The 14,852-nt window shown below is 37.0% G+C and overlaps 1 protein-coding gene across 9 annotated transcripts in view; it reads right to left on the reverse strand.

Moving 5' to 3' along the window:
• KMT2C (lysine methyltransferase 2C) overlaps window positions 1-14,852 on the reverse strand; it is a 144,541-nt gene that overhangs the window by 63,392 nt on the left and 66,297 nt on the right. For all 9 annotated transcript variants that reach the window (XM_053410551.1, XM_053410550.1, XM_053410544.1 and 6 more), the window contains exons 7-13: window positions 14,500-14,662; window positions 13,654-13,825; window positions 12,560-12,674; window positions 9,077-9,249; window positions 8,374-8,534; window positions 6,595-6,705; window positions 3,354-4,066 (exon numbers count right to left, since the gene is read on the reverse strand). In XM_053410551.1, the coding sequence (XP_053266526.1) occupies window positions 3,354-4,066; window positions 6,595-6,705; window positions 8,374-8,534; window positions 9,077-9,249; window positions 12,560-12,674; window positions 13,654-13,825; window positions 14,500-14,662 (1,608 nt within the window). The remainder of the gene's footprint in view (window positions 1-3,353; window positions 4,067-6,594; window positions 6,706-8,373; window positions 8,535-9,076; window positions 9,250-12,559; window positions 12,675-13,653; window positions 13,826-14,499; window positions 14,663-14,852) is intronic.

Raw genomic sequence — 14,852 nt, forward strand, 5'->3', positions numbered from 1 at the left:
TACTTGCCTCTAATGAACAAGAACAAAGCGAAGGTGGGGCACAGCCAGCAAGTAGCAGGAAGAGGCAGCAGTTCAACAGCAAGCAAGTTCCAGTCTGATATTACAGATGTGTCCTACCTCTATTTTTTCAGGTTGATCATGCAGGAGTGGATTATCTATTATTAACTGTGCTATCAGGGAGTGTGACCCTGATGGAAACCAACTCCTGCACAACTCTAACCAATCAGAATGAAGAAGAAGCAAGACACACCAATAATATCCACCACTGGAAACTCCAGGGTCCTGCTAGAACTATCAAATTCTGTGTCTTCGTAGTAGTGCAGCTTCCTTCTTCAAAAGGCTCCTGAGCAGCACCATTAAAACAAAAAACTAAGCTGCATCTATCCAGTGAGCCTTTGCATACATATTGGTCAGTGTCGGTAGTGGTAATTATTTTTATTGAGACTTAAGGCATGCTGGCTGGTAAATGTGCATAATATTGCTTTGCCACAACTGCCTTCAAAATGGCAGCATGTTTGCTTTCTCTCTATCTAAACCCCCAACATTCTCTTAAATGAAAGCTACAAGTTAAACCTAGTGTGGTCAGAATTTATATAATTATGTCCCTACATCAACCTCTGTGGTAAATCATCAGAACTTCCCTTGGTCTGTGTTAGGATATTTATGTAAACTGAAATAGTATTCATGTAATTCCTCAAATATCTTAGGCAGCATGCCATATTTTCTGGAAATAAGCATGCATGGGACAAATCAAAATTGTGTTTAAAGATGCAGGAAGGTTGCAGGGGAGGCGAATACATCTTGAATTTCTTCTGTGGCTCCCAACATTTTTAAACAGGCAGTGTCCACTCAACAGCAGCCTTTCTGTAATGGATCATGTGTCCATGGCAGCCATTTTATGATGGTGCCCACAACATCTTCTCAAATCTCAGGTGTACTTATGGAAAGTTTCGGACTTATGGAACATAGGTGGTAAGAAGAGGCACTCTCACAGTACATTTATTTAGGCAGAGCAGGAAGTGCCGCCAGTCACTGATACGCTTTTACCAACTTCTTTATAGCTAAGTTGCATGGCCAACATAGGCTTTGAAAAGCAGACCAGTGCTCCTGGATCTCTTCATTTCCTAACATTGTCATCTTTCTTGAAGAGAATTTCTTATTCTGCCAGCTACCTGTCTACAAAAGCATTAAGGCCTGCACAAGTATACCATCCAAATGCCATCCAAATTAGTGGGGGTAAGCACTCCCATCACTTACCTTTTTGCAGTCAGGGAATGTTTCCAACAGGCAAGATTTAAAAACTCAAATGCAAGAGACCCATTTCCCCACAAACTAATTCCTAATTAGTAGTATGAAAGCTAATTGTCCTTTGCCAGATGAAATACACAAAATCCTATATATGTCTAGCACATGATTTAGGGGCAAGGATAACAAAAGAGTAAATATACAACTTTAAAGGTTACATACTAGCACCAATATAGTAACCAGAGAAATGAAAACAAAAGACTGAACTGATAGCATTCAAAAGCATAAGATATTGGCTTATAACACAATTTGTTTCTAATGGCTTGCCTAGAATGAGTGTTTACCTTCCAAGTGCTAACCTGTCACCTCCCCCAATAATTGAGGAAAGAAGGAAGCAGGTTTCATACATTAGGTATGCTACATTTTATCTGAATTGCACCCAAAATCTATTCTTGACAGCTAGATAAGAGGCAATTTTGAGATACAAATGCTTAAAGTTTTACATATTGCTCAATCAAGTGGGACTTATTTTGCTTCTTCATTTCCCCAAAGCAAAACTGTTTACCTATATAAGTATACCAGGCATGTCCAACTTCCAAGAGACTGCGACCTCAAAAGTTGTTGAGATTTTTTGGGAGAGCCAAAAAATGGATCTGCTCTGAGTAAAACTTAGAATGCTGCCCTTCAATGCATGCCCAGTTGCTGGACTCTACATTAACCTATACTGTTAATTTTCTTTCAGAGACCTTAACAACTTGTCCACCTAGACATATATTTCTCTTCTGTGCCCCTGCCCATTTTTTCTAGTGCTGCCACTGTGTGTCAGGAGACTAGAGGTCCTCCCCCAATCAGTCCCTTACATGCTTCCTTTTTGCCTTTTCCACCATTAGAGCATCAGTAAAGCCAGAGGTGCAACGGCAGTCCACCTTCCTTGCTAAGGAAGAGATTTCTGAGGGCAGATCTTCCAGTGAACATAGGATTGCACCCATAACTATACAGTTGTACCTTGGAAGTAAAACAGAATCCGTTCCAGAAGTCCGTTTGACATCCAAACCGTTCAGCTCCCAATGCGTGGCTTCTGATTGGCTGCAGGAGCATCCTGCAGCCAATCAGAAGCCATGCTGGACTTTCGGCTTCTGAAAACTGGAACAATCACTTCCGGGTTTCGATCACTTGGGAGCCGAAAGGTTTGAGTTCAAAGGCGTTCAGCTTCCGAGGTTCCACTATATATGCATTATTGTTAAAGAGAGGTTGCAAAGAAAATATAAAATGGATTATAATTTAGTAGAAGTCAGTGAAACCCATTGCTGTACCAAAAATTGTGTGGGCTAAAGCAGACGTGGCTAATTATGTATTCAGTATTAAGCATAGCATGAACATTAAATAAATTGTGATAAAATAAAAACATTAATTATTTTACTCTTCAGGGGGGTGGAACCTGTCTAAATGAAAAACAACTTTCATAGGAAAATCCATTTGTTTTTTAAGGTTCCTGCACCTAGGAATAATTTATAATAATTAGAAATCTAAATCAGCCATTTTATCAGAACATTTTATTCTCTTTTTACCAATTAATATTATTTCATTTAGAATATATATGTAGACAAAGAATAGAGGGGGAAAGTATAAAGAGGTTCATGAAATCAGCAGTGAAATAAATTATCTAAGTAATGTGTGGGTTCTAAAGAGAATTAAATGAGACTTGCACAGCAAATCTTTGAACAGCATTGTTTTTCACCACCTACAAGTAATAAATGTTTGGTCTGGACATCTGAACACTCTAGCTAAATTAGTAATATTGGAAAATATGCTTTACCCTGAATTAATTCCAGAATACAAACCTTTCAGAAAAACCACAGGAAACATAATTATTTCTTTTTCTTTCTTTCTGACAAAATCTGTACAAACATTTACTCATGAAATCAGTTCTCCACAGTAAATTGTTGGTAAAGAAGTGTACTAAGAAGCTAACAACAGACTCTGTAGTCTCAGTTTCAGACAGGAAGGCAAAACAAATACCTCTCTTGGTGTCATAGCCAAAGTAATGATTCGGGTAAACAATACAACTAAAATGCTTTTTGTAACTGATTTCAGTAAAACATGCTCACCTGTCTTGACCTTGGTCTCCCAGGAGAAAACTTTCTTTTGGTGATAGCTGGTTTTCCCATTCCAATTTTTGGAGTGAGCGATACGTATGTCGTTGGAAGAGTTATAGAGGATTCTAGTGGTGACATCTGACTACGCATTGTGTCATGTGAAGAGCCTAACTCTAGTGAGGCTGCTGGTGAGGAAGACACACTGGACTTGTTTAATTCAACCGATGATGAAAATAAAGACTGTGTTTCAGCTGGTGACTTTAAAGATTTATCTTCCAATGGTGAACTGTCAGTTGCACAACTTTCATTTGCAGGAAGAGATGACGTTTCATAATTTTCAGGAGTGTCATCTCCTTCTGCAGCTTCTGGCACCATTGTTGTTTCTGGTTGTTCTTCCTTCTTACAGGAGCTGCTCTCACTATTGACCAAATTGAAGGTTTCCGATATCTTTGCTACATCCTCAGGTATCTCTGGCGGAAGCTGAGATTCCTCTGTGGACATTTCAAATACCTCAGTGCTTTCCTGTGATTGTTTTGTTTCCTCAGTTTGCTTGTCTAAGACTTGCTGCATTGTATTTGAAAGATTTTCTGTCATTTCTATCTTTTTATCAGCATGATTAAGATCAGATGCAGGAGTCTTTTTAGGAGATGTTTCTATTTCACTTTTACCAAAATGGTCAGGAGCCTCTGTTTCCAGTTCACCATTATTTTCATTTAATGAGAAGCCTGAAAGAAATTAGAACATTTCATTTGAGTCTGAAATTAGAGCATCTCTAGTGTAAAAGTGTATTTTTAAAAATATGTGAACAGTTAACAAGCATGTGTGGCCTGTACTGCTAGTCCTACATCTTGAAATTCTGAAGTTATTCTGTTATCATTCTGTATCATATGATCTTGGGAAAGATGGAGGGCACAAGGAGAAGGGGATGACAGAGGACGAGATGGTTGGACAGTGTTCTCGAAGCTACTAACATGAGCTTGACCAAACTGCAGAAGGCAGTGGAAGACAGGAGTGCCTAGCGTGCTCTGGTCCATGGGGTCACGAAGAGTCAGACACGACTAAACGACTAAGCAACAAAATCATATGATCAAACCATATGGGTTCCATTTAGCATTCATAGCTAATAGCCACCGGCAGAACTATCTTCCATGGTCTGTTTAGCTCTTGAGCAAATAAAGTATGAAAAAATAGTTCCTGCTTCTTTGTCCTGATTCAACTATCAATTCAATTAGATGGCCCACAGTTTGAAACTTAATCCTGAGAACACTTTAGCCTTCCCTTACAGGGAAGATGCACAAAGCCCCCAGTCATGCTGACTGCCCTTTTCGGTTCATTTCCCAGCTCTGCAATTTCCTTCTTTATGTACAGTGACCAAAACTCTACCCAGTGTCAGTGGTGTAGCAAGGTCAGGTGGTACCCGGCGCAGAAAATTTCTTGTCCGTCCCCCCCCCCCACTGAAATTATTAAAAGAAGGAAAAATAAGATACTTACAGTTGCAAGTGTTATTTTCTGGTTTATTTACTTAACATTGTGAGCATAAGCACTTAAAAACCTTTTTCCTAACTTTGTTCTCTGCAAATTTTGAAATCACATCATCAAAATCAATTCCTTTCGCTACTTTGTTTTCAACTGACAAGGTGGCTAAGCCAGAGAGCTACACACTGTTTTCATTGAACTATCCACCACTAAAGTGCAATGAAGTCTAGAATATCTATTATCCAGTACCAATTTCAACATCACTAAATAATCCCCTATCATTTTCTTCACCTTAAACATCAGAATATCTCCTGCATAGTGAGGTACTAAATATGCACAAGCCACATAATACTCATTCTTCACTTGAAGGAAATCAATCTTTTAGTGTGGCAGAACGTTGGAACTCACTATCTATGGATATGAGGTGGGTGCCTGCTAAAAAATTTTGGTTTAGGCAAGCTTATCCAGAAATGTAGACACTGTCATGTATTTAATGTGGTTTTTAGCTAATAGTTGATTTTAATTTTTTTTAATGTTTCGAATACTTGGTTTTATTCACTGCTAATTTTATTGCTCTATTCTTTTTGTAGACTGTTTTAAGGTTTGTTTACAACAAAGTAGTATATAAATGTGAAATAAATAAATGTGAAATAAGTAAATACCTTTGGATCTGCCTTTGGGTCTGCTTAGTTTATCATTATTCCAAACAAAGCATAATTTAGCACATAACAATGCAGATTCATAATGCCTATTTGAACTTGAGGTGTTCTTCGGTGCCCCAGTGAAGTAAAGCGAGGTAGAAACAGAGCCTTTTTGATAGGGGCATCTTGGCTCCAGAACAGGCTCTCCAGAGAAGATCACCTGGCCCCTTCTTTATGTTATTTTTCAAAAGCCAGTTTTTTAAAACAAAAACAAGACCCTTTTACACACCCAGGCTTTTAAAATGGAGGTGGTGCAAGGAAATCTATGGCATAACCATTGGCAATAAATGCCTTCTCCTGACTTGCTGGTTTATTACTATTATACATTTCATTTTTAATATTTTGTTGTAGGCCACCCAGGAAATGTTTATGGATTAATGGCTATATAAATCTAATCAATCATCATCATATGAATGTCATACAGAACTATTAAACCAAATCTATACCCTGATCTTTGGATCACTGAAGCTTATAGTTAAGTGTAGTAAGATTGAAAGATGCAATACTTATTTTTAGTTTTGTCTTTAGGCAAAAGCTGCACATGAGACCCTCATGTTCATTTTTTTTAACCTCTGTGATCCTTAACTTAGTTTTCTCCCTATGACTTTTCCAACTGGCATTTTCTCCATATGCTGACTTTCAGCCCCAGTGGTATTTGCATAATTTAAAAAAAATTATCTAGGTTCTCCTGCTTTTTTTCACTGCCTTCTAAATTGGCATTCACAAAAATCTTTCAATTCTTCCCTACCATTGGGAATGAATAACAGACTTCCCTCATTCGACTGCTCAAGTGAGCAGGATGCATAGAGGCATCCCAGCCTTGGCAAGAAAAGTCCAGTACTGTAATCAACTATTAACTCCACTGCCTATTATAGAAATTATTTTGTACTTTTATATTGTGCATTTGTTTTGAAGACCTTAACAATACTGTTCCAATGGCCCATCCTCAAAAAAGAAAAAGAAACATCTTAATTCTCCAAATGCTTTTGGATGTAGATTTTTGAAAATAGATTCCACATACAGTATTTATGTGTATATGGGTGTACTGTGTCACATCAAAAGAAAAATGCTCTTACCATCTGTGCCACACTTAACCGTTGATTCTTGAGCAAGGATGCTATCCGTTACTAGTTGGTCCTTGTTGGCTACATCTCCTCCTTCTTCTGTTTCCATTTCATCTGCACAAACATAAGCAGCAAACACTTTTAAAAATCTTCATGCAGCATTTATTGTATTACTCACAATCATTAACTTATTTTGAAGCTTGACCTTTTTGCTTCCACAAAATGATATTTTAACAGTGAGCACACACAGTTAATGGTTTACTATGCACAAGCTAATGCACCCACATTATTCTTCGACACCAGCACTGGGGAGAAACAAACCATAATCCCTGGTTTAGCAATACATGCTTTGATCAAACCATGATCTGTAGCCAAAATTTGTGCTTTCTTTTACTACAAAACAAGTCATAATCCTTGGTTCAGGCATAATGCTATGCCAAAAATTGTGGTATGTTTCATCCCAGTAGTAGATGGGAAGAGTGAAGCAAGCGGGATAAATTCATACACAGTAAACCGATAACTATGTTTTACTGTTATGCCTGAATGCTGTCAGCATGATCTGAATGAGTTAGATGATAAGTACAAAATTTGGGTATAAGAGAATATCTTATTCATAAGTTATGGGAATGAGTTTCATAATCAACTAGTATACCATATGCACTTCTGTCAGGGTAAAGTGTCCTAAAGCTTGTACTGCTTTAAATTTGGCAGAATTGTAGCACAAGTATTAACATTCTTGTACAAATTAACATTGCCATTTAAGACTGATCCTAGATATAGCTTGAACCTCAGTGACTTCCACAGACTTTATCAAAGCGTAAAATAGGAAACTTTTATTCTATGTCCATGATTCAATGAAAACAAAGAAGAAATGCTGAACTTGGATTGTAAAACTTGTAAAAGCTGTAAAATCCCAACATTTCAAATTAATAACCTATCTTTTGGTCACAAACTCTCTGTAGTATATCCTAACCTGAAATCTACTTTTAAAAAGCCAGAACAGTAACATGCTTTCATACTAGTAAAACTCATTAAAATGCACAAAAGCAAGCAGGAGCATGGAGACGACCTCTACAAGAATATTAAACTCTTAGCTCCTAAAAAGGAGATCCACAGAGAATATTACTGTTAAAAGGCATAAGAATATGTCTTTTTATGTGAAACAGCCTAGCAAAGTTCAAAATGGCAGAACAATTTGGAGTGCTGCTGAATTCAGTAACTAATCTGTTCGTCTTGGAGACTGACATCATTAAAGTGAAAACTTCAGTATGAGGAAATGATCATTTACATTGGTTTCAAATCTGAAATTATTGTACAAAAGTAATCTCTTGGGAGTATGGAATGAAACAACCCATCTCCTATAATAGCTTCATATTTTTCTTTGTTGTTAAAATGGCATTGCCACTCTTGCTGTGAGACAAGAATATATTCCACAATTTTTCTTCAAGTACAAACCATGGCAAAACCTATTCAATAAAATAGTCTGCTTGGCAGCATGTTCCCCTTTTTAAAAAAGCTGAGAATGGTGCTATAAAATTCGATATTCAATTTCTGGAAGATGTTTTAGTGTTAAAGGTTTTCTGGCTTTGTCCTGAGAGCCTTTGGAGCTGCAATCTCAATGACATACAGTAGTGTGAAGATTTTTAAAAGATTATTTTATCCCCGCCCCCCCAGTGATTTTTGGCTGCAATGTTGGCAGCCATAATATTATATAGGAAGTGCTCCCCAAATATCAAATGAAAGACAAGCAGTGGGCATGGAAAATATGAAAGGAGAAAGAGTGTCTTTTACCTGTACCAGTTTCAGGAAGAGGTTGGGCAGTATCCATCACATCACATGCCTGTGCATGTTCCTCTTCTGCTTCTAAGTATTTGCAAAGACTGCAAGTGTATTCTTTTAAGTGAGTATCCAGTTCGTTATCGGGAAATCTGTCACATTCTATGTGAATCCACCTAAGGGAATCATTAGTCAAAAATTCACATTAATTAATTTATGTAAAATGTCCCACTGAAATCCTATCTTCATTGTAAAAAAATTTTATTTTTTAAAACTCTGTATTTTCTGGATTTTGGGGCACCTCAAATCAAACCAATACCTAAAAGGGATTCACAAAAGCATCTGAATCCACTTTACTTGCAGAACTGATCGAATGTGCTACATTCACTAATGAGTAATTGTTTCGTGTACATATACATAACTACAATAACCCTACAAGACTTAGTTCCAGATCTATTTAAAACTTGAAGAAGCCAACCATACACTGAACAGTTAACCCTATATGGGGACAGAATTTATCAGAAGATTCTGAGAACCTTGTGGCAAGTCTCATGATGGATGAACAGTAGTTGATACGCATATTATATTGCAGAAATAGAAGCGTCTTCAATAGATCAAAGCTGGATGCAACGTGGGGCCACTTTAACAAAAAGGTCTGAGGGCCATTAAGAAGTAGCAGAGTTATCCAATCGTTTAAAATTATAGTTAGGTTTCCTACCTTTTGCACATATGACAACGCAACTTGTCTTTTTGCAAGTCTGGATTGGAGGATTTTTCACAGAAAGGACAAGGCAAATTGTCTTGCTGACGGTAACAACTATCACACATAAGACAGTTGTGATGCCACTGACTACTGGTCCGTGTGCCACATTCTGCACATACCCTGCAGTTCTGAAAATATGAGAAAAGAAAGTCTTTCCTGTTTACGATACTATGCTATTGCATCAAAAACAATCACTGGCAAACATGTTCTACATTGACAGAAAGAGGAACTTTAATTTTATTTATCTGGAAGTTTAACGAGCAAAACTAGTAGTCCATAATCTATTCAAAACACAGCCTAAGGGTAAATTTTCACACTGCACTTCCACCAGACAAGAAAATCTTTGACAAGGATGTCTTTAATGGGACATAGTTCTCTTGCCAGTAGAAACTTAAGTCTCCATGCAGACACGATCAAAAGGATTATTAACCTTTGATGGACAGAAAATAAAATGAAAAGCATCCTTTCTTTCTCCTGAAAATTGAATTATATACTAACTCTTGACAATGTAAATATAGTCTGAATAAATATCTGCTCCTCTGTTGTACGTTGGGACTTCTTTTTCCTTGTAAATATCAATTGCAAAGGGGTGAGAAACTGATCTCATGATTTCTAAATCTGTACTAAGCAGTTAGTAAATTAAGTATGTGAGATAAGAAAGAATATTGTGTCATATATTTAGTTTATGTGGGAGGAACCACAGCTCAGTGGCAGAGCATGTCCTTTCTATGACAAGGGTAACAGCTTAACCTCCTGTATCTCCAGGAAGAGCTGAAAGAGAATCCTGTCTGAAATCCTGAAGAGCTGTTGCCAGTCATTGTTAAAGAATACTGAACTAGATAGACCAGTGGTGTGACTCAGTATCAGGCAATATTCCAGGTACTGCTACTACCCATGGCAACTGAGAAAGAACTGAGGTACTGCTGTACTCCCATATCTCTGCTGTCCCAAACCAACATGGTCAACACTGTAGCCTAACAACATTTGAAGAGCCACAGGTTAGCTACCCTGATTTAAATTAATCCACCCTGACATAATTGCCTGGTTGCTACTGCCTCTTAACATGAGAATATGCTTATGCTAGGAGAGCAAAAGGAGAACAAGTTCAGCTTCTCTTCTTGTCCTTCCCTCTCCTCACTGTACTACGTTGCATATGAATCAAGCCCTGCTGTTTTCATCCTTAGAAGGTTCTCCTTTACACAAGTTAAAGAAGATTCCACAATGAAGACGTAAATTTATGTTAAAAGCATTATGCAATTGTAAATGTATCCTTTCAAGGTAAACCAGCTTGGAAATGTAGTAAGTACCGTATATTTTTATTGACAGTTAAGTATAGCTACCTTCTAATTATTATTTTTAAAATGGGAATTTAGTTATTACAAGCTATGAGACTCCAGGAATCTGGCAGGCAGAAATTCTATATAACATCACAAGCATCTGGCTGGAGTGCAATAAATTCCCCATCCAGAAGGCAGATAAAAATTACAGAATATTTGGGAAGGAAATAACTAATGCATCTCAGAGAAATGGCATTTATATGAAAACAAGAAACATTTTTTAAAATAAAGCTTACATCTGTTAGTGCAATCAACAGCCTTAAGTATCAGTCTACTTTAACTAGCCATAGGTGTTAAATCTCAGAAAATACACATTGTTCAAATTTTGTAATTATATGTTCCTATATTGACAAAAGTCTAGTTTGGATGGATCATTTTGATATATTTATATTCCTACACTTATTTTTTCAACCTCTTTCTTTAAAAATATTTTAAAATACATCAAAGGGGGTCACAGACAGTAGTAACATTAAAATACTCCACCAAAATATATTAATGAAAGGTTTGACAATGATTTATATTATTGAATATTATTTAATCCATACTGTTAATATATTATAAAAACGTCTCATTGTACAATTGTCCATAAGTTTTTGGTGGGTTCCTTTTCATCCTGTTTATTAATAAAATCAAGAAAAGCAGACCAAGCTGCATAAAATTAATCAATTTCCTTTGTTCTCTTTTTGCCCAAACTTGTCTAGTTGTTTTTTCCACCAATATAACAATTGTTCATACTTTGTTATACCATGCTTCTAATGACCGATCTTTAGAATTCTTCCAGCATTACATAACTATTATTAACAACTTATTATCTAATAAATGTGATGCTACAATCAAACAAAATAAACATTTTCTTATATGCGATTTTGACATTTTGGCCACTGAAGAGTGAAACCTTTGGATCCATCTACATTTCCTACTTTACTGTAAGACTACATTCTTTCAAGATACCTTCCAAAATCCATGCACATATTGGTACACCCAACATTGTGGAAATATGTTCCCCATGCTTCCCATCCCATCAATCAGGTGATGTAGAACCATAAATATGACTAAGGGTAGTTGGAGTCATATACCAGCAGAGAAAAACTTTCAGAGGATTTTCCTGTATTTTTGCGAAGATTGAATATAATGGCTTTGCAAGCCAATTACTATTTCAATCCTCTATTATTTCTTTAAAATATCATGCTCGTGTTTCATTTAAACTTTGGATTGATCCAATTTGTCTCAACTATCAAAATTTTGTAAAAAATAAATAAAAATTCCATCGCTTTTATTATGGAATCAGTCACAAGCACGAACAATTCAACTCTTGATATCTTGATTTCAGTTATATAAAAGAACTTGGGTGTTATTAGAACCAGTTTATTGATACCATGCCCAATTCTTCTTTCAGCTGAAGACCTGATTTGGGGGTCACTACTGCAAACAGATCACATATGGATACTATACCAATTTTCCACTGGTTAAAATATTGAATTTTGTCCCTATTGACAAACCACAGGTGTATTAAAAAGGGAGTAAGCAGAGAGAAACATGGAGAGCGTTTACACTGCCATTTCCTCCACACTATAAGTGTGCAATTAAGGAAGGGATTATCTATAGCTTCTTGATACTTTTAATTGGTATAAAAGGTAAACCTTGAACCCTATACTTGGTCAACCCCTTTGTTTCAATATTAATCCACTGATTTTCCACTTAACTATGAAGTAATTTAAGAATATGTCTCAGCTGAAAAGCCCCATAATAGTTGTATATTTGGCAAACTTATCCCTCTTTTTTGCACAGGTAGGTAGCCGTGTTGGTCTGCCGTAGTCAAAACAAAATAAAAAAATTCCTTCCAGTAGCACCTTAGAGACCAACTAAGTTAGTTACTGGTATGAGCTTTCGTGTGCATGCACACTTCTTCAGATACCTCTTTTTTGCACTTTTTTCAAAAGATTGTGATTACCAGAAGTAAAGGTCACTTAAAAATCAACATGAGATTAACCAGAGATTCTCTGTGTTGCTATTCATTAGCTGAAGTGAGTTCAGTGGGCTAAAAGAACATGAAAGCAGGCCTCTTATGTAATCAACTTCCAATTTCAAAACGTAAACTCACTTTGCATTTCCAGCCATTTGTTGGTACAGAGTCCATAACTGGTTGTAAACAAAAAGTATGATACCCTTTGTCACATGTATCACACACAAGCATCTTGTTGTCTTCTCCAGAATGCCTAGGAAAGAGGTTAGCAGGTTAAGCTTGCTGGATAGGAAGGAAAATACTTTAAAAAACAAAATAGCAAATTGCAGCAAGGTAGCTAAGCACTAAACAGTAAAGCACCAACTATAAAATAAGTTAGATGATCCAATGCTGAAGCCTGAAGTCACATCTAATAATATAGAGCCAATACTTCAGTTTCATTACTTGACTCTATTAAATGTCATGCTACTCCACCAGTGCAACATTTCAATCTTAATTATGCACTCACAAATATTAATAAAAAATGGTAGAAAGGGAGAATTAAAAAGTCTAACAACTCTTAATTGTTATGGAAGTAATGAAATACCAATCAATATATGCTAAAGTTGCTGCAGATAATGTGAGAAGTGAATGATACAGGGGAAGTGAGTAGGTGGGAGAGGTCTTTTCTTTGCACTAGTCTTAATACCCTCCTTGAAACCAACTCAACTAGGGCTCTGTTGTGCCATGCTATGGGTCAGTAAACAAACAGAATCCACAATCCATTGTGGGCCTCCAGCACCAAAAGCAAATATTCCTAAGGGAATGTTTTCTCCACTCTTCACTCAAGAGTGAAGAAACCATATCCAACATTTTGGTAAGCAAATCAGGTTTGGTTATGGCAATCAGGGACCATTCCCATAAATCTGTCCAAGTGCTTATCTTCAAGTTCCACAGAAGAAGAAAAGGAGGAGATCACCGTCTTTAGTTAAATTCTCTTACACCTTTTATAACCATGGTCAATACATTAAAACAGGTTTCCAAGTCTGCCTCACCTCTCAATTTCTGCCTCAGAGAGCACCCTCTCCCATTTTAAATAATACAATTTTATGGGAATTTCCTCTTCCATCTACCAAAGCACCTTGTCTCCATTATCAGGCTCTGGTGACTGCAGAACTGTCACAGGACAGGTTTGGGTTTCACAACTCCCTGCAGTTCTAAACACAATAAAACCACAGTCTACTTTTGCTTACTTGCAGTTCTGGCACACTTTGCAATCTGGACACTGCCAACCTGCCCGTTTTATAGGTGTCACTTGTATATCCAGGCACATTCCATGGTAATGCTGGCCACAGGTAGTACAAAAAAGCTGATCTAAGAGGTCGCCAGGGCTATCACACACTGCACAGTTTGCTTCTTCCTTTGCTGTAAATTAACAGATGAATTTTGCATCATTTTAGAAGGAGTCGTCATAAAGCTTCACATTATATAAATATTTTCATCCTGTTATTCCAACGCTACATAAGGATTACATAAGCTGGCAAAATACAACTGAAGAATATATGAAATCAGACATTTAACTGCATATGAAAGCAGACTGTGCATAATGACACTTTGCATAGCAAACTGCTTCACACAGGTTACATCCTTTAAAAATGAAACTAGTATTGGAAAATTTGTCCTCCAATACTTTTAAAAGACAAGCAGCATAGTGGGAACAATTATTTACTAATATATTAAGAGTGATGATTACAGAGTGGGTGGGTGAGCAGCCACAAGTAAGCCCAATGGTAGGCAGCCTGGCTTCCTTCCCTTGTTTCTCATGAGTTTGTTTGAAGAGCTACAGATTGGGAAAGGAGGGAAATGGATTTCCTGACACTTTCCTGACTGTAACCCTTCACCTTACTCAGAGCAGCTAGAACTAAAGACTGGAAGTTGGGAAAGGCTGGGACATAACTCTCTTCTCCAATTCCCTTTTATTATAGTTGAATAAAAGGTAAGCAATAAAGAATTAATCTGGATCCAGTAACAAAAAAAGGAATTTTGTACTGATCATCAATAAGTATGAACTGCAGCTTTAGCTCACTACTACTACTTACATCTTTGTGGAGCCTGGTCAATGTGGTCTGGGCAAAGAAGGGAAAAATTATTAAAGTCCTGAAAAGTGCCTGCTCCAGCAGCACATGGATAATGGTACATCTGGGTGCATTTCTCTTCACAGCATTTGATAGTGGCTCCAAGGTGCTTGCAATATGCACATCGCTGAAAAACAAAGCATGCACCTATTTAGTATTGTGTATAAAATCAATCCCACTAGGCAGAAGGTTCACAGGAATATAGCATTTTTCTCTGTGCTATGAGTTTTTCAATACTTCCTAGGTTTAGTCTCACAATCTTTGTGTGAGTTATGCTAGGAAAACAGATAGTGACTTAGTCCAAGTCATCCAGTAGA

Source organism: Podarcis raffonei, chromosome 12, assembly GCF_027172205.1.
Source record: "Podarcis raffonei isolate rPodRaf1 chromosome 12, rPodRaf1.pri, whole genome shotgun sequence".
NCBI lineage: Eukaryota > Metazoa > Chordata > Lepidosauria > Squamata > Lacertidae > Podarcis > Podarcis raffonei.